The sequence below is a fragment of the Varanus komodoensis genome, unplaced genomic scaffold, assembly GCF_004798865.1.
Source record: "Varanus komodoensis strain SLA01 unplaced genomic scaffold, ASM479886v1 scaffold9, whole genome shotgun sequence".
Lineage (NCBI taxonomy): Eukaryota > Metazoa > Chordata > Lepidosauria > Squamata > Varanidae > Varanus > Varanus komodoensis.
The window spans coordinates 6,020,288-6,041,289 of record NW_025336598.1 but is presented as its reverse complement, the minus strand read 5'-3'; the positions used below and the strand labels follow the sequence as shown (position 1 = coordinate 6,041,289).

The following is a 21,002-nucleotide window of genomic DNA, read 5'->3' as shown; positions in this document are numbered from 1 at the left end:
AAAAAAAAAAAGGCTAGGCCTTTATTTCATTTCCCAGGCCTCACCATCCTCATCTGAAGAGTCAGTGTTGCCCTTGAAAGCGCACCAAAAATAAAATCACAACACTTAAGCTAATAAGGGTTCAAAGCCCTTGTACACAGCAACTTCCACTCTGATTGCACATACTTTTAGGGTCTCTCTTGGCTTCTTGAATAATAATGAGGAGTTGCCAGAGGAACATCCATTCTGGAGATTGTAAGCAAGGAAGGGAGCATACCTTTTCAAAAAATTTTTCCAGGTCTTCCAGATGTGTTTCAAAAATATCTGGAAAGGTGCTCCAATGTGTGTTCTTGCTTTTAAGATGATTCTTATATTTTGGGAATAACTGACCACAGTAACTTAAAGAGCTGTACTTCTATAAAACATTATTTGCTATGGCTGTGTTCGGTTTGGCAGTAACTGCCCAGAAAAATATGGACACATCCATTTAGCAAAAGTCAGTAAGCAAACAAAAGGTCAAAGCACAGTATTATCAGGTCAAGTAAAACAGGCCAGTTCAAAAGCAGAGTTTTATCAGGAGTACAGGAGTCAGCAGCACAAGAAATCAATCCAAGGATAATATCTCAGCTGCAGCATCTCAGAGATGTCTAGTAAAAACCCTTCTTGTGAGGAAGATCCTATTCAGGAGGAATCATTTGCTCTTGGGCAGCCTTCCTTTATGATACTCCTCACAAATTTTCCTTCCAGGACTGCTTCTAAGACACCCCTACTCTTTTTTTGTTTGAGAGATGGAGTTCCTCCCATTTTGTGGGGATGGACCCACAGCCATCTCCTCCTCCAAAACCCCAGGTTTCTTCTTTTTCTTCTGGCATGGGCTGTTCCTTGATGTTGTCTGTCTTTGGGAGCACTTGCTCTTCTGGATGATTCCTTGGTGAAAGTATGACACAGAGTCAACACTTCTGTCCCAGAATTCACATAACAGGTGGACTGATATTTAATTTACACTCATTTAGTATAACTAACTCTGGTATCAGAATCATTGTCAAGGGAAAGTGCACATGAATAGAAAACATTTTAGTTACCTGCACTGTTGCAGCTAAAAGCATTTCAACTCGACAGCAGGCAAGGGTGTCAATCATGCGAGCCAGCACACGAAATGGAGTATACAAAAGCTTGTCCACATACAACATTAACACAGCGCCAGATTGGCTCAGGTGAATGCCCTCTAAACATTGTAACGTTTTCTTTACTGCACTTGGCTAAACAAGAAGAAGGAAACAAAACATGTAAAGTCTTTTTCCATGTTAATCTACCGAAAAGAAGATAATATATGAAAATTTTCAATTATGCTAAACAAAATAATTCACTCCTTAATGGGTCCATAAACTAAAGGTCATGATTTATAGCCATAAATACAAAGATAAGCACACACTATATATTTTTGTGAGTTTGTCTTTATGCTATTTCACTCCTGCCCCCTCCATGTTGACAATACCAAATCCTCCCTTGGTTTTTAGGAGAGGTGGTAGATACTCAAAACAGCTGCCTGGAGATGGTGACAGGATAGATGGATACTAATAAGCAGGGGCTGAATACAAATAAGATAGAAATAGCATTGAAAGATGACCTATCTGACCTTGGAGATGGAATTCTACTGATTCTGTAAATAGATGCTCTCCTCATTTAACAGCCTTGAATCTAACATAGGCTGTGAACGTTCAAAATGTGCCCAAGCTTGACAACTGTGACACACCATATTTGGAGGCTGCCTTTGAAGGACTTTTCAAAAGTCCTCTGGATGTTAAAAACAGCACCTAAAACTACCTTGTCTTCCATAATTGCTTCCTCAAAAGTTTTTAGGACGTTCCAATGGAAAGACATCCTTAGTGTTTGCCATGCTGCATAGTCACATCTCAAAAAACACCTTCTGAGAAACCAAACCCTGTCCTTAAAAGCTGCATAAACTAAACTAGAGTTCATCTATTAGTGTTTAAAGATACAAAACCTACCATCTTATGTTCACTAACCTGACAGTGAGTCCTACTGAATTCAATGGGGCTCACTTCTGAGTAGACATGTATGGGATTACATGCTGAGTGAGCATAGGAAAAGGCTAATGGAGACACATTAAAACAACTTACAGCTGCAAAGTTCTCACACCGTGACTGAATGGCCTGGATAAAAAGCCCACTTGCTGCTGAATTCCTGTGAATGGCACTAATGAAGTCTTGCACTGGAGGTTCGTGAGACAGATTAATAAGATCTTGAACATGATTCACTGTCAGCCAGGTTAAGTGTTCTGAGTCATGCAGGTTCTGGCACTATAAAAGGAAAATCAACTCTAAGGTTATTTGTTTTTGGAGGGATTGCTAGTAACCATAAATATGGCATGGGTATAGTCTCCTGAATGAAAATTTCTCAGCTGGTTCCTTAACTGAAAATTGCTATAGATCATGTTGGAGGGTGTGAATTCTTATTTGAGAAAGCAACACTTAAGTGACTATCAGGGAAACTGTAGAACTACCTGATGCTGTTGAACTACTTTTAAATATGTGGCAGTCTTCCCACTTCCTGTTCAATTGAGAGAGAAAATCAAATAACTACATGCTAGAAGAAAAACAAATCTAAGAGACAATTTCCAGTTTTATCTATGAAGTTGTCCAGGACAAAGACAAAAGCCAACTTTTGGTAAAGGTATGGCTAAACATAAAGATTATATTTACGTAAAGATCCCAGGTCTGAAACTCTAACAGCCAAAATAATAAAGGGAAAAAAACCCTAGAGCACTGTGGAGGAAGGAAGGTCCAGGAATAGCTCCTGTCACAAATGCAGAAAGGGGTCAAGCTGATGTTATGCTTACATGCAAGGTTGTACACCAACATTACTAAAGTTTTCTCCTGCAGATATTACTTATCTGGTACCAACATGGTGCACATAAATCTTTGCAGCAAAGCACAGAAGGACAAGAAATAAATAATAATAGTATGTTGACTATAATAATAATAATTTTAACAGATTAATCATATCTGATTATTTTATATGCCTTCTACAATACACCAAAGCTAAAACACATGAATTTAAAACCAACTCTTCAGAGAAAGCTGGGAAAAACTTGTTAATTTGGATTAATTCAAAACTCACCACATAATCACAGAAAAGAATGAGAGCCCCTCTTCGGACGATCTCTCGATTGCACACACCAAGTTTGGTTTCAGAATCTGAGCCAGTGTTACCTCCAGATGTCTGAGGGCTAAGTAATTTAGTAGTAGAAAGACTGTGCCTTCTGTAAAAGAGAATGTTTTACACTGCTCAGTACAGAGCTGGGTTTTTGGAAGAGGAAAATTTGAGCTCAATGTAAATTCATTTTATGTGTTCCTGGGTAGGACAGTGTATACTCTTGGGAATCTCCTCTCCTTGGTAGACCATGCTTCCAGTGAGACTACATGAAGGAGAGGAGCTTCTCTTCAGCTCTCTGTTTCCAGTCCAAGCCTGGAGCCTAGAAGAATGTATGACTGCACCACAACTCCTAAGTGGAAGAGGGTGTTATCAGCTCTGGGGAAGGACTGAAAACAGCCATTCTTTTTCTACAGACTGCCTCTCTGGGGTGAGGGGAAAAGGGCCAGAGCTCAGGGAAATGCTGTGACACTTACTGGGTGAGAAGACTTAATTTCAATGTGAAATTAAAGAGAGTAAAGAGACAAGTGGCACCTTTATGTTAAATAGAAAAAGATGACAAAGGAAAAGTTGACTGTTGAAACAAAAAACATAAGTATGCAATGATCATTCAGTTTTTTAAAGGTAGAAAACAATAAGCTGTGATATGACATGTGCAACCATTTCAAAAGCAGTAAGAAGAGTACAATGTAACACATAGAATGAACTAACACACTGGATTTGGGGAAGAATTTCTGTCACCATAAAAAGTCTTACTTTGGAGTCTGATGTACCTCTGACCACCAGCTGCAATTGGTGTAATTAATAAGTAATAAGATTTGACACCACAGAAGTACTAAAGAAGGATGGGTGGGTATCATGGACTTAACAAGATCATTTAAATTTTCAAGAGTATAAAAATGATGACCAGGTCCATCTCCTGTAAAAAGTTTAGTAGCTGCAGCTGTGATTCTTCTGAACATTCCTAAAAATAAATAAATAAATGGTTAAACATAAGGAAAAACATAACTGAGATCCAAATTATATCATAGTCTGGGGACAGTATTACAGTTCTGGGCGTTAAACAGCTTTTTGTTTCAGTGGCTGCAGTTTGCACTGAAATTAAATTATTCTTCATTAAGAGTGCGGGGCTCGGACTCAGGCAATCTGGATTCTATTCCCTGCTCAGCCATGGAGCCAGCTGGGTGACTTGGGGCCAGTCACAGACTCTTAGCTCAGCCTACCTCACAGGATTGTTGTTGAGGGGATAAAATTGAGAACAGTAGGAGTAGAATTATATAAGCTGCTTTGAGTACATCTGAAAAAAGGAAGGCTATAAATCAAATAAATAAATAAATAAATAAAATCCTAGGTAAATGTTCACTGCAAAATGAAAATAATCTATCTGACAGTCTTGTGTTCTCATGAGCCACAGTGAGACCTTTGTCTCAGGTTATGTATTAGGAGAACTGGAGATCCTGGCGCCCCTGTGCTAGAAGAATCCTCTGATTTGTCATACTGCCTTTGATGGTTGGTCACTGCCCACCACTATCACTCTACCACCACACTGTCAGTTCCTGCCTTGTCTAAATATAATATACTAACAAGAGGAGAGGCTGGATTGTACAGTATGCCCATGAAGGGGTGACCAGTCAATTACTTCTCAGTACTGTGTTTGCTCCCTCTGGTGGGTATAGGCAGAGGATCCTGTTGTCAAGGAGAAGTACAAGTGCATGATGTTTGGTGTGACAAATATTTGCTGAATAATCTGAGTTGCTGGCAACTCCCTGCATATAGGCTACCTTGCAAATATTTATGATAAAATATTATGGTCTTCTACACTTTTTCATAAATTATAGCTTTCATAAATAAGCAAATATTAAGGTATATTTAATATACTCATATTAAGTTTGAATCGGTTTAATTATAAATATTCTAGCATGTATTCATGCTGACATATTGTGACTTTTAACTGAAGCTTAAAGTCTGTTTAAAGCATATGAGTCTGTTTTTGTGAAAGTAACATGAGAAAAACAAGATAGAAACAAATTCACATGTATGTCACAAAAGGAAGGGATAACTGTTTAGATTCAAATATTCTGCTTAGGATGCAAATAACTAAAAATGACAAATAGGCAAACAAAACTGGGAAACAGTTCAAATTTGTCTAAAGGTGGATAAGTATCCACAAGAAAGCCCACTCCCAGACAGAACTGCATAACATGCATCAATTGGGGGAACTTTATTGCTGCATTGTGATTTTAAAGGCCATATGCTTCCATGGTGTCCTTGTGACCTGAAGATTGCAAAATAAAGTAACAACAAATTATTAAAAGTGCTCCTCGGTGACGAGGAGTGCTTTCAGCTTCGGCTGATCCATCAGCTGTATCCCTACCTGGAGAACAACTGCCTGGCGACAGTGACACATGCGTTGGTGACTTCCCGACTTGACTTCTGTAACGCGCGCTATGTGGGGCTACCCTTGAAGACGGTCTGGATACTTCAATTGGTTCAAAATAGAGCTGCCAGGCTGCTGACGGGGACTGGGCGTTAAGTTCACATGACTCCAGTTCTCCGTCAGCTTCACTGGCTCCCCACTGAAGTCCGAGCCCAATTCAAGGTGTTGGTTATGACCTATAAAGCCCTTAACGGCTTGGGTCCTGGTTACCTGAAGGAGCGCTTATGTCCATATATGCCTGCCCGCCCCCTGAGATCAGCGGGAGAGGCCCTTCTCCGGGAATCCTCCGTGAAGGACATTAGGAGGGTAAGTACTTGGAGAAGAGCTTTCTTTGGAAGGGAGAAGGGGACTCCAGTGGTGAGACTGTCGGTGTTGCCCCACCAGCGGAGAGAATCTCTGACCACCTGAGGGGGAGTCAGTATGGTGGCATGGGGGTCTTCATCCATGGCAAAGGCTTCCATGAACCAAAACAGGAGGGGCCTCATCCAGGGCTGTGTGAGCTAGAGGAATGACACAGTGGCAGACATGAGGCCTAGGAGCCTCTGGATGGTGTGGGCGGTGGAGTGTGCCACAGTCCTGATGGACATGGACAATGAGGTGAGAGCTTCTGCTCATGCCTTCGGGAGGAATGCCCTGGTGAACATGGAGTCCAGTCAAGCCTTTATAAAGAGAATGTAAGGGAAAGAACAGATTTGTCATTGTTGACAAGGAGCCCTAGGTCCTGCAGGAGGCCATGAATGGTGTGGATTCCTCACAGAGGTTCAGACCTGACTCTCTGGAGGATGATCTGCAGTGGTCGTATGTGAGGCAGCCTTGCTGTGGAGCTGGTGTGTTGTGTCATGCCTGAGGAGGGTTGCAGGCTCATCAGAGGTGCAGGGTGTGATCACAAGTGCACTTGACCAAGCACTCCTGTTCCAAGTCCATCCTGGGACTCTGACACCAGGTGGCTTCATGGTGGGGCTGGTGGTGGAAATTCGGGAAGGCCTTGTGAGTGGTGATTTCCTGACGCTGTGTTTCACGCAGCCATGGAGTGGAGTAGTTCTCATGAGCCAAGTGGCGGTATTGACTCCATTCAGTGCCACATGCATTGATGCACTGCTGATGTTGAGGCAGGGCACATGGTCGACATTGGTCGTCAGGGTAGGCTGTGGAACCGTGGTAGCTGCTTTTGCATAAGGGCAGGACCAGTTCAAGGTAGCATGGCCAACTTGCAGGGATTCTATTGGTGGCATCAGGAAGTGGTCCAGCTCCAAGATGAGAGACCTGGAGGAGTTATGGTCCTCTTAGTCAATGCAGTATCTCCCATGGCAGGTCATGGCTGCAGTGGGGAGGTCCTGGGAGTAGGGCCGGTTGTTCAAGCAGGAGGAGGTTGGTAACCATGAAGAGGATCCATCCCAGTTGGGGAAGGTTGAGCATGGTGAGCCAATCAGTCTCCCAGAGGTAAAGGGTTGTGGTGCAGTCAGTGGCAGCGGGCTGAGCAATGGGCCTTGTGAGGAGGCTGCAAGGTGGTGGGTGGGTGGAGGCAGCAAAGATGGCAGGCCGCATGGTGATGGCAATCTGGGTGCAGGGAGGGAGGCTTTGGGCAACAAGAGGTCATCTGGCAAATCTGCTGGGGCCAGGGAGGTCCAGTCCCAGTGGTCCCTGGGGTCCAGCATGCGGGGGTGACCCTCACAGGGTGAGATGGCATGTGGAGCGGCTGTGGGCTTGGCAGCTCAGCACTTCTTGCACTTGGACACAGTCGAAAGCTCCAAGGGCCCTCCATGGCGGTGGTGGCAGCCCTCATGGAATGCTTGGCTGATTGGGCAGGCTCCTCTGTGGGCAGTTGTTTCTCAGGCTCTGATCTGGAGAAATCTGCCATGCTTAGAGCACTTTGTCAGAGAGCAGATTTCAGGTGGTCTGCCCATTGCCGGGGGGTGGGGGGGGGTTTGCTTTTTAAATGCCTGGCAATGCAGGCATGTCTCCACAATGTGCACCTCACCAAGGCTGTGAGGACACCGGGAGTGGCCGTCTGTAGCCAGCAGGTGAGAGGCCATGAGGTGCTGGGCCAAAAAGCCAGGTCAGCCATGTGGAGGCGGTGGTCACGAAGAAGGGGGATACACATGGGAGGAAAAAGGTAAGATAAAAGGTATTTAGGAGAAAAAATGTGTGTGTGTGTTAGTTAAGTAGAGAGTAATGAGATCAAGAGAGAAAGAAAAAGGGAGAAAAGTGTGAGCTGGATGAGATCTGATCAGCGATGTCACTGCCAGTAGGGCTGAAAACAAACTGAGGAAGTGAGCAGCCCCCCACCCCCTTTATCCAGGCCCATAGAAGGAGTGGGCAGGGTGACAACCACTCTGTGATGCTGAGCTATGGAAGTTTTAATCCGATCTAGGACTTATACTCTGTGGCAAAGCCCAAGTGTGTGATTACACAGAGATTAAAAAAAAGAATTTCCTGAGGCACCAAAAGTTGTCAAAGAAGAACTGAGGGAAATTGTAGGAGCCCCTCCCTTTTATATGCATGTTGCTGGGAGGGTTTCCCACCAAAATGTTCTTAGCTTTTACATCTTCCTAACAACAGGCTCCACACAGGTGACTGTATTCTCTTCGACAACAGATTCATGGTACTGAACTTAGCCCTCTCATGGTAAACTGTTCTTCATTTACCTTAAGCTCATGAATTAGTATTTCCTGGTTTTAAAAACCTCCCGATTGGATTACTGTAATGCCCTCTACGTGGGACTGCCCTTGAAAACAGTCCGGATACTTCAGCTGGTATGGAATAAAGCGGCCAGGCTACTGATAGGGACCGGTCGTTACTCTCATATAACGCAGGTCCTCTATGCTGGTCCTCTACCAGCTCCACTGGCTTCCAGTTGAAGTCCGGGCCCAATTCAAGGTGCTGGTTTTGACCTATAAAGCCCTAAAATGGCTTGGAACCAGGATACCTAACGGAACATCTCCTCCCTTATATGCCCTCACGCCTCTTAAGAGGGCCTCTGTGGGAAAGGCCCTGCCCCAGGAACCCTCTGAGGGAAGTAAAAAGGACATCTACCTGGAATAGGGCCTTCTCTGCGGTGTGCCGATTGTGGAATGTGCTCCCCGGAGAGGTTTGCCTGGCGCCAAGCCTATATTCTTTTTGGTGCCAGATCAAAACCTTTTATTTAAGTGTTATTTTAAAAATTAGTATTTAAATAGTTTTAATCAGTCACTCTTGATTTAATTTATTTTATTTTTGGCTGTATATTGTTTTATATTTGTATTAATTGTTTATTCAGTTTTGATCTTAATATTTGCAAGCCATCCTGAGATGCCACGCATAGAGGACAACATATAAAAGTTTTAAATAAATAAATAAAATATTGTAACATTTCACTAAAGAGATTACAAAAACTAATAGTGGTGGGCAGAAAGCAAATTCCTGGATGTTCAGAATCCCAATTTCCAAAGGTCCCTGGCACCAATGACTAAGAAAAATTGAAATTCAAAACACTGGGAGATCCACCCTCTGCTCTAGAGCAGACTTGCTCAACTGAGCACCTTCCAAATAAGACTTCTACTCAAATAAAACTGAAATAAAATTTAAAAAACCCCGTATTTCATTTACTGACATCATTATATAAAACCACACAATATCTGATATATACTACCTGATTTAAAGGTATGAATTAAGCACATAAGAAGTGTGCCTAATTCTTGGCAATAGAATGTGTGTTGTTGTTCGTTCATATCCACATTCAAATGTTTGGTAGTAATATCTTCTAGCAGGATTCCCACTAACTGTAACAGGAACCTATAGAAAGGGAGGGAAGGAAAGAGAAAGCATTTTTTTTACAGAGTAATGTGTAGCTCACTGAACAAGAGAAGTCTAGGCTTAAAGGCAAGTTGCTTACCTGTAACGGTCATTCTTTGAGTGGTTATTTGTGCATTCACGCATAGGGGCTCTGTGTTTGCATGGGACCGGTTTTCTGGATCAACTAGCTGAGAATGTTTTGGCAGGAACCTCTCCCTCACCCTGGCATCCATTAAAGTAGTAGGAGTTTCTGTCCTTTCCCTCAGTTCTAAATGAGGATAAGTGGCCTTGCTAACAAGGAGGATCGACAAGATTGACCTTGCAGCCAATGAAGTCAGTATAGCATAAAGAAGGAGAAAGAAATTAAGTCACTCATGATACCGAGAGTGGCTGGCAGGTGGATTGTGTGAATGCACAGATGACCATGCAAAGAATGACAGTTACAGGTAAGCAACTTGCCTTTCTTCATCACAGTCTCTGTGCCTCACCCATATGGGCAACTAGCAAGCTTACCCAACCATGGATGATTGGAAGGTGTCATCTCACAGTATGGACAAGGGCTGCTGTTCCAAAAGCACGGTCTTACATAAAATTGTAATGCTTATTAAGGTTTTAGTCAGTAGCTGACAATGTCCTCAATGGAACAGAATGCGTTCTTGGTGGGGCTGGATACTGGAGTTCTGACGGTACATATGTCAATGAAGTGTCCACTGGGCTTATAGACATTCAAATACAAAAAAGCTGCCTCTTAGGCTTACCTGCATAGCAAAATGAAGAAAGGATTTGGGGTCTGTTTTTTTTTTTTTAATTTCACAAAAGGGTTCCCAGTATCCTATCCTATGTGTGTGACTCCTGGAAAAAAAGAAGGGCCCAGTTGCAGTACCACCTTATCCCAATGGAAGAGAATCATCCCAGTATGGACATACCTGGACACGTTTTAATTGGAGATGGGTATACTGCACTACTGTAGATTCTGTAAAAACTCTTGAGAAGGTAGAGAGTCCAAAGGTAAACTTAGAAATGGAAGGTCTGTCTTCAAACTTGAAAATGAAGGAAAGGCTTGCAGGATGTCAGCCAAAGAGAGGTGACCATCCACATTTTCTTCTTTTTATATCAAATACAGGGGTGAAAAGGGGTCCCACAGATTTCAGGTAGGCTGAAGCTCTCCATCCCTCTTGGGTACCAAAAGAGTACAGATGGAGAACAGCAATATGAGCCGAAGGTCACTTGTTTAATTGCTCTCTCCAACAGAAGAAAGTGTACCACTGAGCATGGTACCAATGGACAGGAAGGCTTCAGAATCCATCCTGCAAACTCTCTGTACCCTGACACCCAACTGTTAGAGATAATTGTTTCGCTGGTGGTGGTGATAGTAAGGGAGAGAGGACAGCTTAGCTTTTCTGTTGATCTTGACTGACATCCTGCCCATGATAGTAGCAGGATGTAGTGTCATTTAGGCTTTGGAAATTGTGTTGGCACTTGACAAGATATTCTATTCACCAGAGGCCCAAGGAGGAGTAGAGAGGAGCTGGACTGAAAACCACTTGCATGATCTAATACATAGATAGGTTTTGTTAAATTCTCATCTTTTTTTACATGGAGGAATGTGTTCACTGGTTTCAATGCTGACTAGGTGTCTTTGATCTAGGGACAGGTTTCTGATGAGAGACTTGCTGAATGTGGACAAGCATATCTCATTAATGCCACTGTAGTTATGGCCTTCAAATACAGAGAAGTGCACTAAATTGGCTTGGAGAACTTTGGTGATTTATCTCTGCCCTGAACAGGTAAAGAGGTATTCCAGCTTTCCAAAGAAAAAAATGGTATCTTATTGTGGCTTGATAGTCAACCACTTTTAAGTTCCATTGCTGAAGATGCTGAGATGAGCCCACAAAGAGCGCCCAGGTGGTGCTCCTCATTGTCTTAAGAGTTCAGAGTACTGAGTTTCTCCTGTTAAAGTTTGGAAGAGGACAGTTACATTGATCTTCTGAACTTGGTATGTGCTCTCCAGTCACTTCAACATCAGTACCATGGCAGACTTTCAATAGGAATGTAATGGACTAGCCTGGCATCAATTCCTTATAATGAACAGTGTTGAAAAAGTAGAGTTGACACTTTTTATAGATGCAGCTGAATGCTTAGTCCAAGGGTCTGGATAACCTATGCACATGTTCAATGCGGTAGCTGTCAGATTCATAGTCCACAGCATTCAATGGTGAATGACTGGGAAGCACAGGAGCAGGAGGTTGAATCGGCATGGTGGCTTAATGGCAGAAGGAGAAACATCTGTTTGGTTCAGTGAAAATATTTGCATACCTGTGGATGTATCTTGAATCTCTCCTTTGGTACCAAGGCAGGGATGGGTCCAGGTTTTGTAACAAGCTTGGTACAGAAGACAGAGACAGTTGGATCTGATGTGGTTGGACCCAGTTGAGGATCTACCTGGTGACTGGGCCAGGCTTGTGATCATCAGGAATGGGCAGATCCAATGCAGTCAGGATTTACTGAGAGTTCATTCAGTGGTGTTAATATATGGTAGCTGAAGATTTTGTTGATTCTGGCTCCTCAGATCCTTAGCCAGTTGAATAGCTCTTCACTTCTTCCCTGAATTTCTTAAAATCAAAGGTGCATCCATAAATGGGTATGGCTCAGGATCACTGGAGATGGATGGGTCCAATCCAGTTGGACATGCTCTCTCTCTCTCTCTCTCCATTTGGCGGATAGAACCAAGGTGGTTGGGACTGACTGAGAATTTATTAGGTTGCAGTTAGGCTTGGTAACCAATGTTTTGTTTTTTTCGATTCCTCAGATCCTTATCCACTTGCTGACTTTGACTTCCAATGACTTTCTTCGAGCTGAAAGTAGCAACTGGTCCAGGAATAGTATGGCTCAGCACCACTGGAGATGGACAGATTCAATGCCATCACCACTGATAGAAAAAATGTCTGGATAACCCATAAAGCAGACAGCAGATGGCTTTGCCAATTTTGCCACACTGGCTATCTTGGCCAATTTTCTGCAGCCTTATCAACTTTGTTGGGGCCAGGGGTACTGAGCAGCCCTCAACTGGACTGGAAACCTCTTAGATGGAGGGGTCCAACTACATTTGGGACTGACCAAAAGTCCAATTAGTGCTGGTTATGTCAGGCAGCCAAGGGTGCCATCAACATAATCTCCTGGGCCAATGTAGCCAGTTTCATAGCTTTTTTTCAAAATTACAGACTTCGTTGGAGTTGGAGAAGACTATTGTCCCATAACTGTGGAATGGGTGCAGAAAGCAAGATGACATGGAGTGTGAGGCAGACTCTACTACTCTTATAACTTTACTGCATAGATTTGCCTGAAGGTTGTCAACCCAATGTTTTCTTGTCTGGTTTAAACAGGCTTTGTGGTGTAGGCACTAGTATAGCAGGTAGCCTTGGCAATGAAGCAAATATAGGAGTGTCTGTACTAGGTGGCAAAGTAGAGTTGCTGCAAAAGCACACTTTCTGAAGCAGTGCTTCAATGTTCTCAGGAGAGACGAAGAAGGGAATTAAAGGAAATTAAAGGAAAAATACATCAGGAGAGAGAGAGAGAGAGAGAGAGAGAGAGAGAGAGAGAGAGAGAGAGATTGAAAATCAGGGAAAGCAAGCAATATATGTGTAAGAGTAAAAAGAGTAAGAAGAAAAAGATGCAAGACTCCAAAAGGAGAGAAAAAACTTCCTGAATGTAGGTAGTCAAAGAAGAACTGGGGAAATGGGCACAAATTCCTTCCCCTGTACCAGATACATGGGGGAAAGTTTCTTGTCAAAGGCTCTTAGCTAGTAAATCTTCCTGAAAACTGGTTCCATGCAGGTGCAGAGCCTGTATGTGTGATCCACAGAGACAACAAAGATAAGCATTTGACTGTTAACACTGGAGAAGAAATGCAAACCTATGAAAACATGCACAACTGTACACACAGATAAATTCTACCTGCCTCATTTAGTGCTTTATTTATCCAACTTTCTAACATGGCTCAGTTGCCTAATCCCATAGCCACTTGCTCCATTTAAAAAATAAGTAAAAAATGAGAAATTCATGCAAAAAAGCAATTAATGAAAAGGCAGTACAGACCTGGAGAATGTCTCTTCAGGCAGATATTTATTGTTTTCCTCCACAATTTGCTCCTGTGTTGAAGTAACTATGTTTTCACCATGTCGTAGTCTGTTAATTGTTTGCCGTGAGATTAAAAATGGTGTGAGGGAGAGCTCTTGAATACGAGAAAGAACTATGTCTTCTGTTGATTGAGAGATCAGAACCCGGAGAATAGCAAGAATGCCCGATATCCATAACTGGACAGTGCTTACTGAGACCTTTTGACCGGGGGTAGGGAGACACCAAAATGCAACGTATTTAAGTAACATGGGAATGTATACACACAGAGTGCTGCATCTACTCTCAGAAAATATATTTCCTGTCCAACTCTAAGTTCTGTTTTTGGGAAAAGGGGAACATACAATGCAAGGGAATGTAAAAAAGGAGGGCATCAGGGAATTCTCTCAGTTGGAGTAGAGGGAACATGTTTTCCCATATTTATTGTTTTCACACATTTACTTGATATTTATAGACTGCCAAGTAGAAACATTATGCTTACCATTGTAGCGGGAGTCACAAACATGCTTCTTAAAAGCATGTCCACTGGACGGAGGGCTGATGGTGCCAATATTTCAAATAACATGTTTAGTACTCCCAGAGCTTCATGGGAATCTATATACATCTATTTAAAAAAATAAAATACACCTCAATCATCTTCAAATTAAACAAAACACATCCAATTCATCACCATCAGAGTAACAGAAAGATGATCTGCATGTTTAATACATATGTAAAGACACAATCCTACATCTGTGTATATAGGAAGAAGTCCTACAGATCCCAGTATTCACCAGTCATACTGGCTGGGGAATGCTGGGAGTTGTGCAATATTTCTGTTCAAATGTTGCACCTGGAAGCATTAAAAAAAACTCTGAAATTCTGTTTCAGAGGACTACCAGAATTATACTGTTTAGTCTGTTTCTACCACAATCTCAACGTAATATTAAAGAATACTACAAGTTCACAGCAACTTTTCCTCAAATGTGGGATTCTCTCCTCCCAAAGGGAAGTCTCACTTTTGATGTCAGGGCAGGAACTTATTCATTTTTTATTAATTTCTGGAATGAAAAGTTTCATGATGTATGCTGTTTCACCTTGTTTATGTTCATATATAGAGTCAATCTCCTCTCTTTTATAGTTTTTAATTGAATTATACTGTGATTTTGTTACTTTAATTTGCATAGTTAAGACTTTGAGATTAAATAATATTAAAACAGGCAATTCTGTGCCATAGAAGGAAAATAGAGGTTTCTAGGACTATCAGAAAGACATTACTAAAAGCCAAAGAAGGGAAGAGACATGGAAGGCATCTTAATCTTATTTGCCAATGGAATAAGAGCACACTCATGACTTCACTGACTGAAAGCTATTCTTCGAAGGAGGAAGATGAGGAGGCCTCTTGCATTTGTTATGCAATGGGTTGGCCGAAATCAACCTGAGCAGCTTGAATTTGGTTGGTTGGGTAGACAGAGGGATGTCACATAACTTCCTAAGCATTAGAAGAGCCAAGGGTCCTCCTTCCAGAATTAAAAGGGGTCACCTTCTGGGTACAGTCAAGAGAAAATGGGATCAGCCTGAAGTAATCCATAGGAACTGTAGCCATGGTAGAGTCATTGCTACCTTGCCTAAGAGAAAACTGCAAAACTGCATTCTGACTGATACTGAGAGGTTTTCTCATTACATAGTTCAAGTTCATAGTGCAGAATTATTGGGATGGTAGTCGGTGCTGAGCGGGGTGCCCCAGGGCACTGTCCTGGGACCGATCCTGTTCAATCTTTTCATCAATGACCTGGAAGAGGGGGTGGCCAATCTGCTATCAAATTTGCAAAGGATACAAATATGGGGGCATTGGCCACAATGGAGGAGCAGGTACTCCATACCCAGAAAGATCTGGACAGAGTATGGAAGTAGGCTGGAGACAACAGGATGACATTCAATGCAGATAAGTGCAACGTCTTGCACTTGGGGCATAAGAATGGGTGTCATAAGTACAGGTTAGGAGTCAAGTGGCTGGACAGCAGCACTTGTAAAAGGAATCTCGGGGGAATGGCTGACTGTGTCACACAGCACCACTGTGTGATGCAGTGGTAAAGAGGGCAAACACCACCCCTGGCTGCATAGCCAGAAGTGTGGCTACTAGATCTTTGTTAACAATATTTACTTATTTATCTGGCCAGGGCGACTTCTTTTCTTTTTCTTTTCCTTTATAACTTTTCTTTTATAACTTCTTTTATATCGTTTATATTTTTTATTTATTTTATATTATTAACTTTAATTTTATATTGTTATTTTTGTATTGTATTGTATTTTATTGTGTTGTAAGCCGCCCCGAGGCTTCGGCAAGGGGCGGCATAGAAATGTTCTAATAATAATAAGAATAATAATAGATCAAGAGAGGTATTAGTGCCACTCTGTACTACTCTAACAGGAGCATTGTGTTCAGTTCTGGGCTCCACATTACAGGAAGGATATAGCAAGGTTAGAGTCAGTGTAGTGTGTAGTCAGTGTAGGGCCACTAGGATGGTGGCCGGACAGCGGGGAAAGCTATATGAGGTTAGGCTGAGGGAACTGGTCTTTACAGCCCGGGGAAGAGTAGACTCTGAGGGGATCTGTTGGTGACATATAGGTACATGAGGGGGTATCATGTGGAGGAGCATAGAGACCTGTTTTCCCCTGCAGAGAAGGACAGGACATATTCCAGTGGAGCAAAACTCAGGGAACCAAGATTATGGAATGAGGTTCCACAGGAGGTGGTTGAAACCACATTGGTGAGGATGTTCAAGGATAGCCTGGGCATGCACATGGTAAGCATGTCATGAGCAGAGCTGGATGGAGCTTGGGGTGGGGGGTGGTCAGACTCGATGGCCTGGGAGACCCCTTCTGACTCACTCTTTTTCTATGTTCCTAAGTTATTATGTGAACACAGACCCATGGTCTATTGAGTCTTAGGATCAATGTAAGGTAATGTAAGTGTGACCAAAAATAGTCAACAGAAAATTTTGGGTGGAGATGGAGTAATTTCCAAAACCAACTAGAGGAGCCCAAAGCTCTGCTATAATTCCAGCCTCAGATTGCTCTCGGTGATAATTTCATTTTCTGTTTCTGTCTACTCTAAAAGTTTTCTAGTGGCTATTTTTTGTTTCAGTCCTTCTCTGCCTCCTCCTAAACAAACAGATCTCAATTTCCATCTATAAAAATTGAGTTAAACTCTGTCTTTTTTTTAAAAAAAAGAACCTAATATTTCTTTTTAGGGAGGTCATGGGCTCTCCCACTTTGGAGGCATTCAAGACACAAAAGCATCTGTCAGGGATGCTTTAACTTGGAGTCCTGCACTGGACAGGGGCCTGGACTTGATGGCCTTATAGGCTCATTCCAACTCCACTATTCTATGTTTCAAGAATCCATAAATAGCAATCAATGGTTCCTTTAGTCCTGGATACTGAAGCTACAGAGAAGGGAGTAAAGGGAATCCTTTTTCTGAAACACAGGAAGTCTGTCACCCTAAAGACACAAGAGGAAAAGGGTAGAATGAAAGCAAAGCAAACAAGCTGCTTCCAAACGCTATGAAAACATGAGAAAACTGTGCTTGATAGCAAGTGGGAGATAGCTTTTAGCCCAGTCCAGTCTCTCAGCCAGTCTTCAATTAAAAAATATTTGGGCTACTGGTTGGTACCAAAAAGAGAAAATATACAATGTAACATGTTTACTATTTTGTGAGCCACCCAGAGAGCATATGACTAATGGGGCAGCATATAATATACATCACAAATACCCACACATATTGTACACAAAACATTACATTAAAATACATTAGTTGATAACAATAAAAAGCATTTTAACCTGCTGTTTTGCCAGCATTGGTAGAATTATGTCTGCTATCTGTCGTGATAATCTCTTCCACTTGTCTTCATTCTCTCTGTGACACTGTTGCAATACTAGGATAAACATCTCTAGCACCTGACAATGGAGGAAAAAATCGAAATATGCAATATTCATCTGTTTTTAAAAATTAGTTCTGCTACTATTCATCTCTTGTGAGTTTTGCAACTGATGTTCTTAAATTCCTCCTCCCAATTCTTACCAAATATGTAATATAAATTCAACTATGTCATTATACTGAGCATTTCCCTCCCTGCTAGCTGCAGTCAACGAAGAAGTTCAGGAGTGGGAAAACATGTAACTGAATGAGAAAATACACTGTGAAACTGAAAAGGAAAAGTCATTTCAGGGCTAGTTTTTTGATAGCAGACTCATATTAATTTCTTTTATGTGGAGTTCCTAGGAGTAAACAGCTATATTTAGAAACAAAAGTTGTGACACCCAATACCTTGGTGGGGAGTATTTCACTGTGCTTGCTACAGGAAATAGATTACCAGCATAGGGAGTCATTCTTTTGAAAAACAGCAATAATGAGATCAAATGTCTTTGTGGAATTTTGTTCCACCACATAATCTATCTTAATTTTTTTCTGTTTATGTGCCAGGTAAGCATTCTGTTACTTAGTGACACATGAAGGATATTGCAGTTAAACTTCTGAATGTATGGGAAGCATATGGTAATTATGTAATTGGGTGATACTCTATTTTTTAATGTTTTGATTGCTTATGTTACCTTAGAAACACTATGGCGGAAAGGCAGGATAAAAATATTTAAAATAAACAGCAATATTAAATTAGAAATAGATCAGGTACAGAAACACTGTCAAAGAGAGCTAGGGATATAACATATTATTATAGTATTATTAATGTGTGTTATTATCTGCGGGGTGCAAATAGATAGGAAAAAATATATTTGCCTTTCCTTATATTCTAAACCAGAAAGCTATTCCTAAAAAAAAGTTATTTCTTTGTTTCTTTCAAGCTTTTATATACTGACTACTACAGTCTCAGGACGGTCAAGCAAAGAGGTGGTGGATCAGATTAGTCCAAGCACCTTGTCCACATTCTCAGGCCGCAACAATTGAAACTCATCCAATAAAGATGGAACAGACAGTGCTCTGGACACTTCCCATTAAGGGACCTCATCAACTGTGGAGTCCAGCTCATGGCAAATCTGAGCAATCTTATCCCTAAAGTGCTGGGCAAAGTCGACACAGCAAGCCATTGATGGTGTGATAAAATCCTTTTTAGGTCCAGTGTGTAGTAGGTCCTGCAATACCCAGAAAAGCTCTGCTAGACAGCACTGTGAGGATGCAGTGGAGGTGGAGAGGAAATCCTTCTTCGCTACCCTCACCACCACAGCATAGGCTTGGTAAGGAGACATGTTTGGTCAGATTCATCACAGGATTTCCTCCACCTACACTCTAATTTTCTCCCAGACTGCTTCATCACCCATAACTCAAGCATATAACAGGGAGCCACATGGGCCCTGCATGGTGGGAGAGGACACCTGGAAGCGATCATGTTGATTAGCCGGATTAGCCGGGCCATTTCCCCATTCCATAAATCAACCAGGGCATTGAAAGGAGCACCAGTCCTATCAACCAGGAATTACCCCAGAGCCCTCAGGAATCCATCAGGGGGTGGACCATTTTAATAAGGTCTGCACCCTTACGGAGGGAAAAAATGGTCCCAAGTTTAAACCCCACAAGGAAGTGATCCGACCATGACAAAGGCGTTAAGGCCAAATCCCTTACTTGCAGATCACCATCTTCCTGCCCCATCAAAAAGACAGGTCTAGAGTGTGACCTCTTTCATGTGTTGGGCCAGTGACATGTTGAGACAGCCCCATGGGTGTCATGGTGGCCATGAAGTCCTGAGTTGCCCTGGTCAGACCAGCCTCATCATGGAGATTGAAGGCCCCCAGGACCAACAACCTGGGGGGTCCTCAACACCAGGTCTGAGATGATCTCCATCAGCTTAGGCAAGTTATCAATTTCTCAGTCAAATACTCTGTTCCGTGAATTCCACACTGACCTTTCTAAAAGAAGAGTAGAGGATTGCTGACTCAAGCTACTGCATTTTGTTGTAGAGCCTCTGTAGCTATCCTGATCCTATCTGGCTATATCAGCCGTTAGAAGCTAAAACAATTATTGTGTTGTTTTTTTTGTTCATGGGAATGCTATAGTCTGTATTTCCATAAGCCAACAGTTTTGCTTAATTGAAATGTAGATATGTCTAATTTATCATATTTGACTTCATGTGAGTTCTTGGTCCTTTCAGACAAATAGGAAGATGCATGCTAATGGTCTAGGGGAGCCAGACACTTAGGGAAGTGGAATCTGTCATAGTTGTACTCATGACCCCAGTGATTTCTCTCGCCCTGCTCCTCTTTCTTAAAGTCTTTAACTCAACAGATGGCAACTATTATTTCTCTGTGATATTTTAGGGTAAATTCAATCCCAGTGGTACACCTGGAATAAGTAGATTCCCACCTAATTTAGCTTATCAGGAGCTTCCTGTGGTGTCAAATTAAGAAAGTAGTAACAGGGGCTCACCTATGGACTTCAAAGATATCACAAATATACATATTATGCAATGTAGAATTATGTCAAATAATTTATATTGATGCTAAACATTGTGGAGGCTAAAAAATGGCTAAGATGAACAACAACATCAACAATGCCCTCAGCAAGTACACAAGGCTTGAATAACCATCTCCAGTCAAAGAATCTTTGTAAATGGCCCAGAGATCTTAGGCTATTGGGAGGTACAGATATACTGTATAATAAATGAAATTCATTAGTACCACTGTTAAATCACAGCAACGAAAGAGTACAGCCTTTAAAATTTTACAATACTTTACATTTGGGTTTGTTGTAAGCCACTTCAAATATCTAAGGTAAAAATGTTTTCAATAAAAACAAAAAATACTGAATACTGAACCCCTGAAGGGTTTACTTCAGGCCAAGCTAAGGTAAATAATAGTGGACATAATATTCTGTTCAGCAATTCCTACACAACTTACCTGATGGTACTGGATAAGCCTCAATAACATGGAGACAACCACTTCTTTTTGTGTTTCCAGTTCTTTACCAGCATCAGCTTTGTTTGCTCCTCTTAATATAAAGAGATCATGAACAATGGGTTGCAGAGCTGGTATTGCTAGAGAGAATAATATACTGTTTTAATTTAAGATCTAGTTTATAACTGCATAGTAATCCCCCACCTAGAGATGTTCTGTTGCCAAAACATCTTTATTTATGCAACACCTCTCTTGCTCTTCCTAGTACCCCATGGTAAAATAACTCAGATAACCAACCAAACATGAGATTCAGAATGATTCTAGGAGGGCATTCCACATCCTTTAGAATAGCACTACCTCCTAGACAAGGAGTCAGAGCCAGACCTCTTCCAATGACTCGAGGGAGAGAGGCATTCCTTTTTTTTCCAGGCTAGAAAAGTAAAATAAATTCCTCGCTCCATAACTGTAATAAACAAATGTAAAAGAATGAGAACAGCCAAGAAACATGCTAATCAGAACATGAGAAGAAAAAAGGGGTAGAAAGGACACACGAGAAACTTCCCAGAAGTCTGTACCTATTGCCCCAACACAGTTCAAGTTACTTCATTAGAATTTTTTCCTT

General features: G+C 41.8%; 1 protein-coding gene across 8 annotated transcripts in view; it reads right to left on the bottom strand.

The window, feature by feature from the left end:
• HTT (huntingtin) overlaps window positions 1-21,002 on the bottom strand; it is a 454,323-nt gene that overhangs the window by 186,857 nt on the left and 246,464 nt on the right. For all 8 annotated transcript variants that reach the window (XR_006413521.1, XM_044417924.1, XM_044417925.1 and 5 more), the window contains 9 exons: window positions 20,384-20,520; window positions 17,318-17,434; window positions 13,977-14,099; window positions 13,457-13,695; window positions 9,219-9,361; window positions 3,910-4,117; window positions 3,121-3,262; window positions 2,121-2,300; window positions 1,062-1,238 (listed from right to left, as the gene is read on the bottom strand). Coding sequence is in view for 7 of the 8 variants with exons in the window: in XM_044417924.1 (XP_044273859.1) it covers window positions 1,062-1,238; window positions 2,121-2,300; window positions 3,121-3,262; window positions 3,910-4,117; window positions 9,219-9,361; window positions 13,457-13,695; window positions 13,977-14,099; window positions 17,318-17,434; window positions 20,384-20,520 (1,466 nt within the window). In the remaining variant the exon portion in view is untranslated. The remainder of the gene's footprint in view (window positions 1-1,061; window positions 1,239-2,120; window positions 2,301-3,120; window positions 3,263-3,909; window positions 4,118-9,218; window positions 9,362-13,456; window positions 13,696-13,976; window positions 14,100-17,317; window positions 17,435-20,383; window positions 20,521-21,002) is intronic.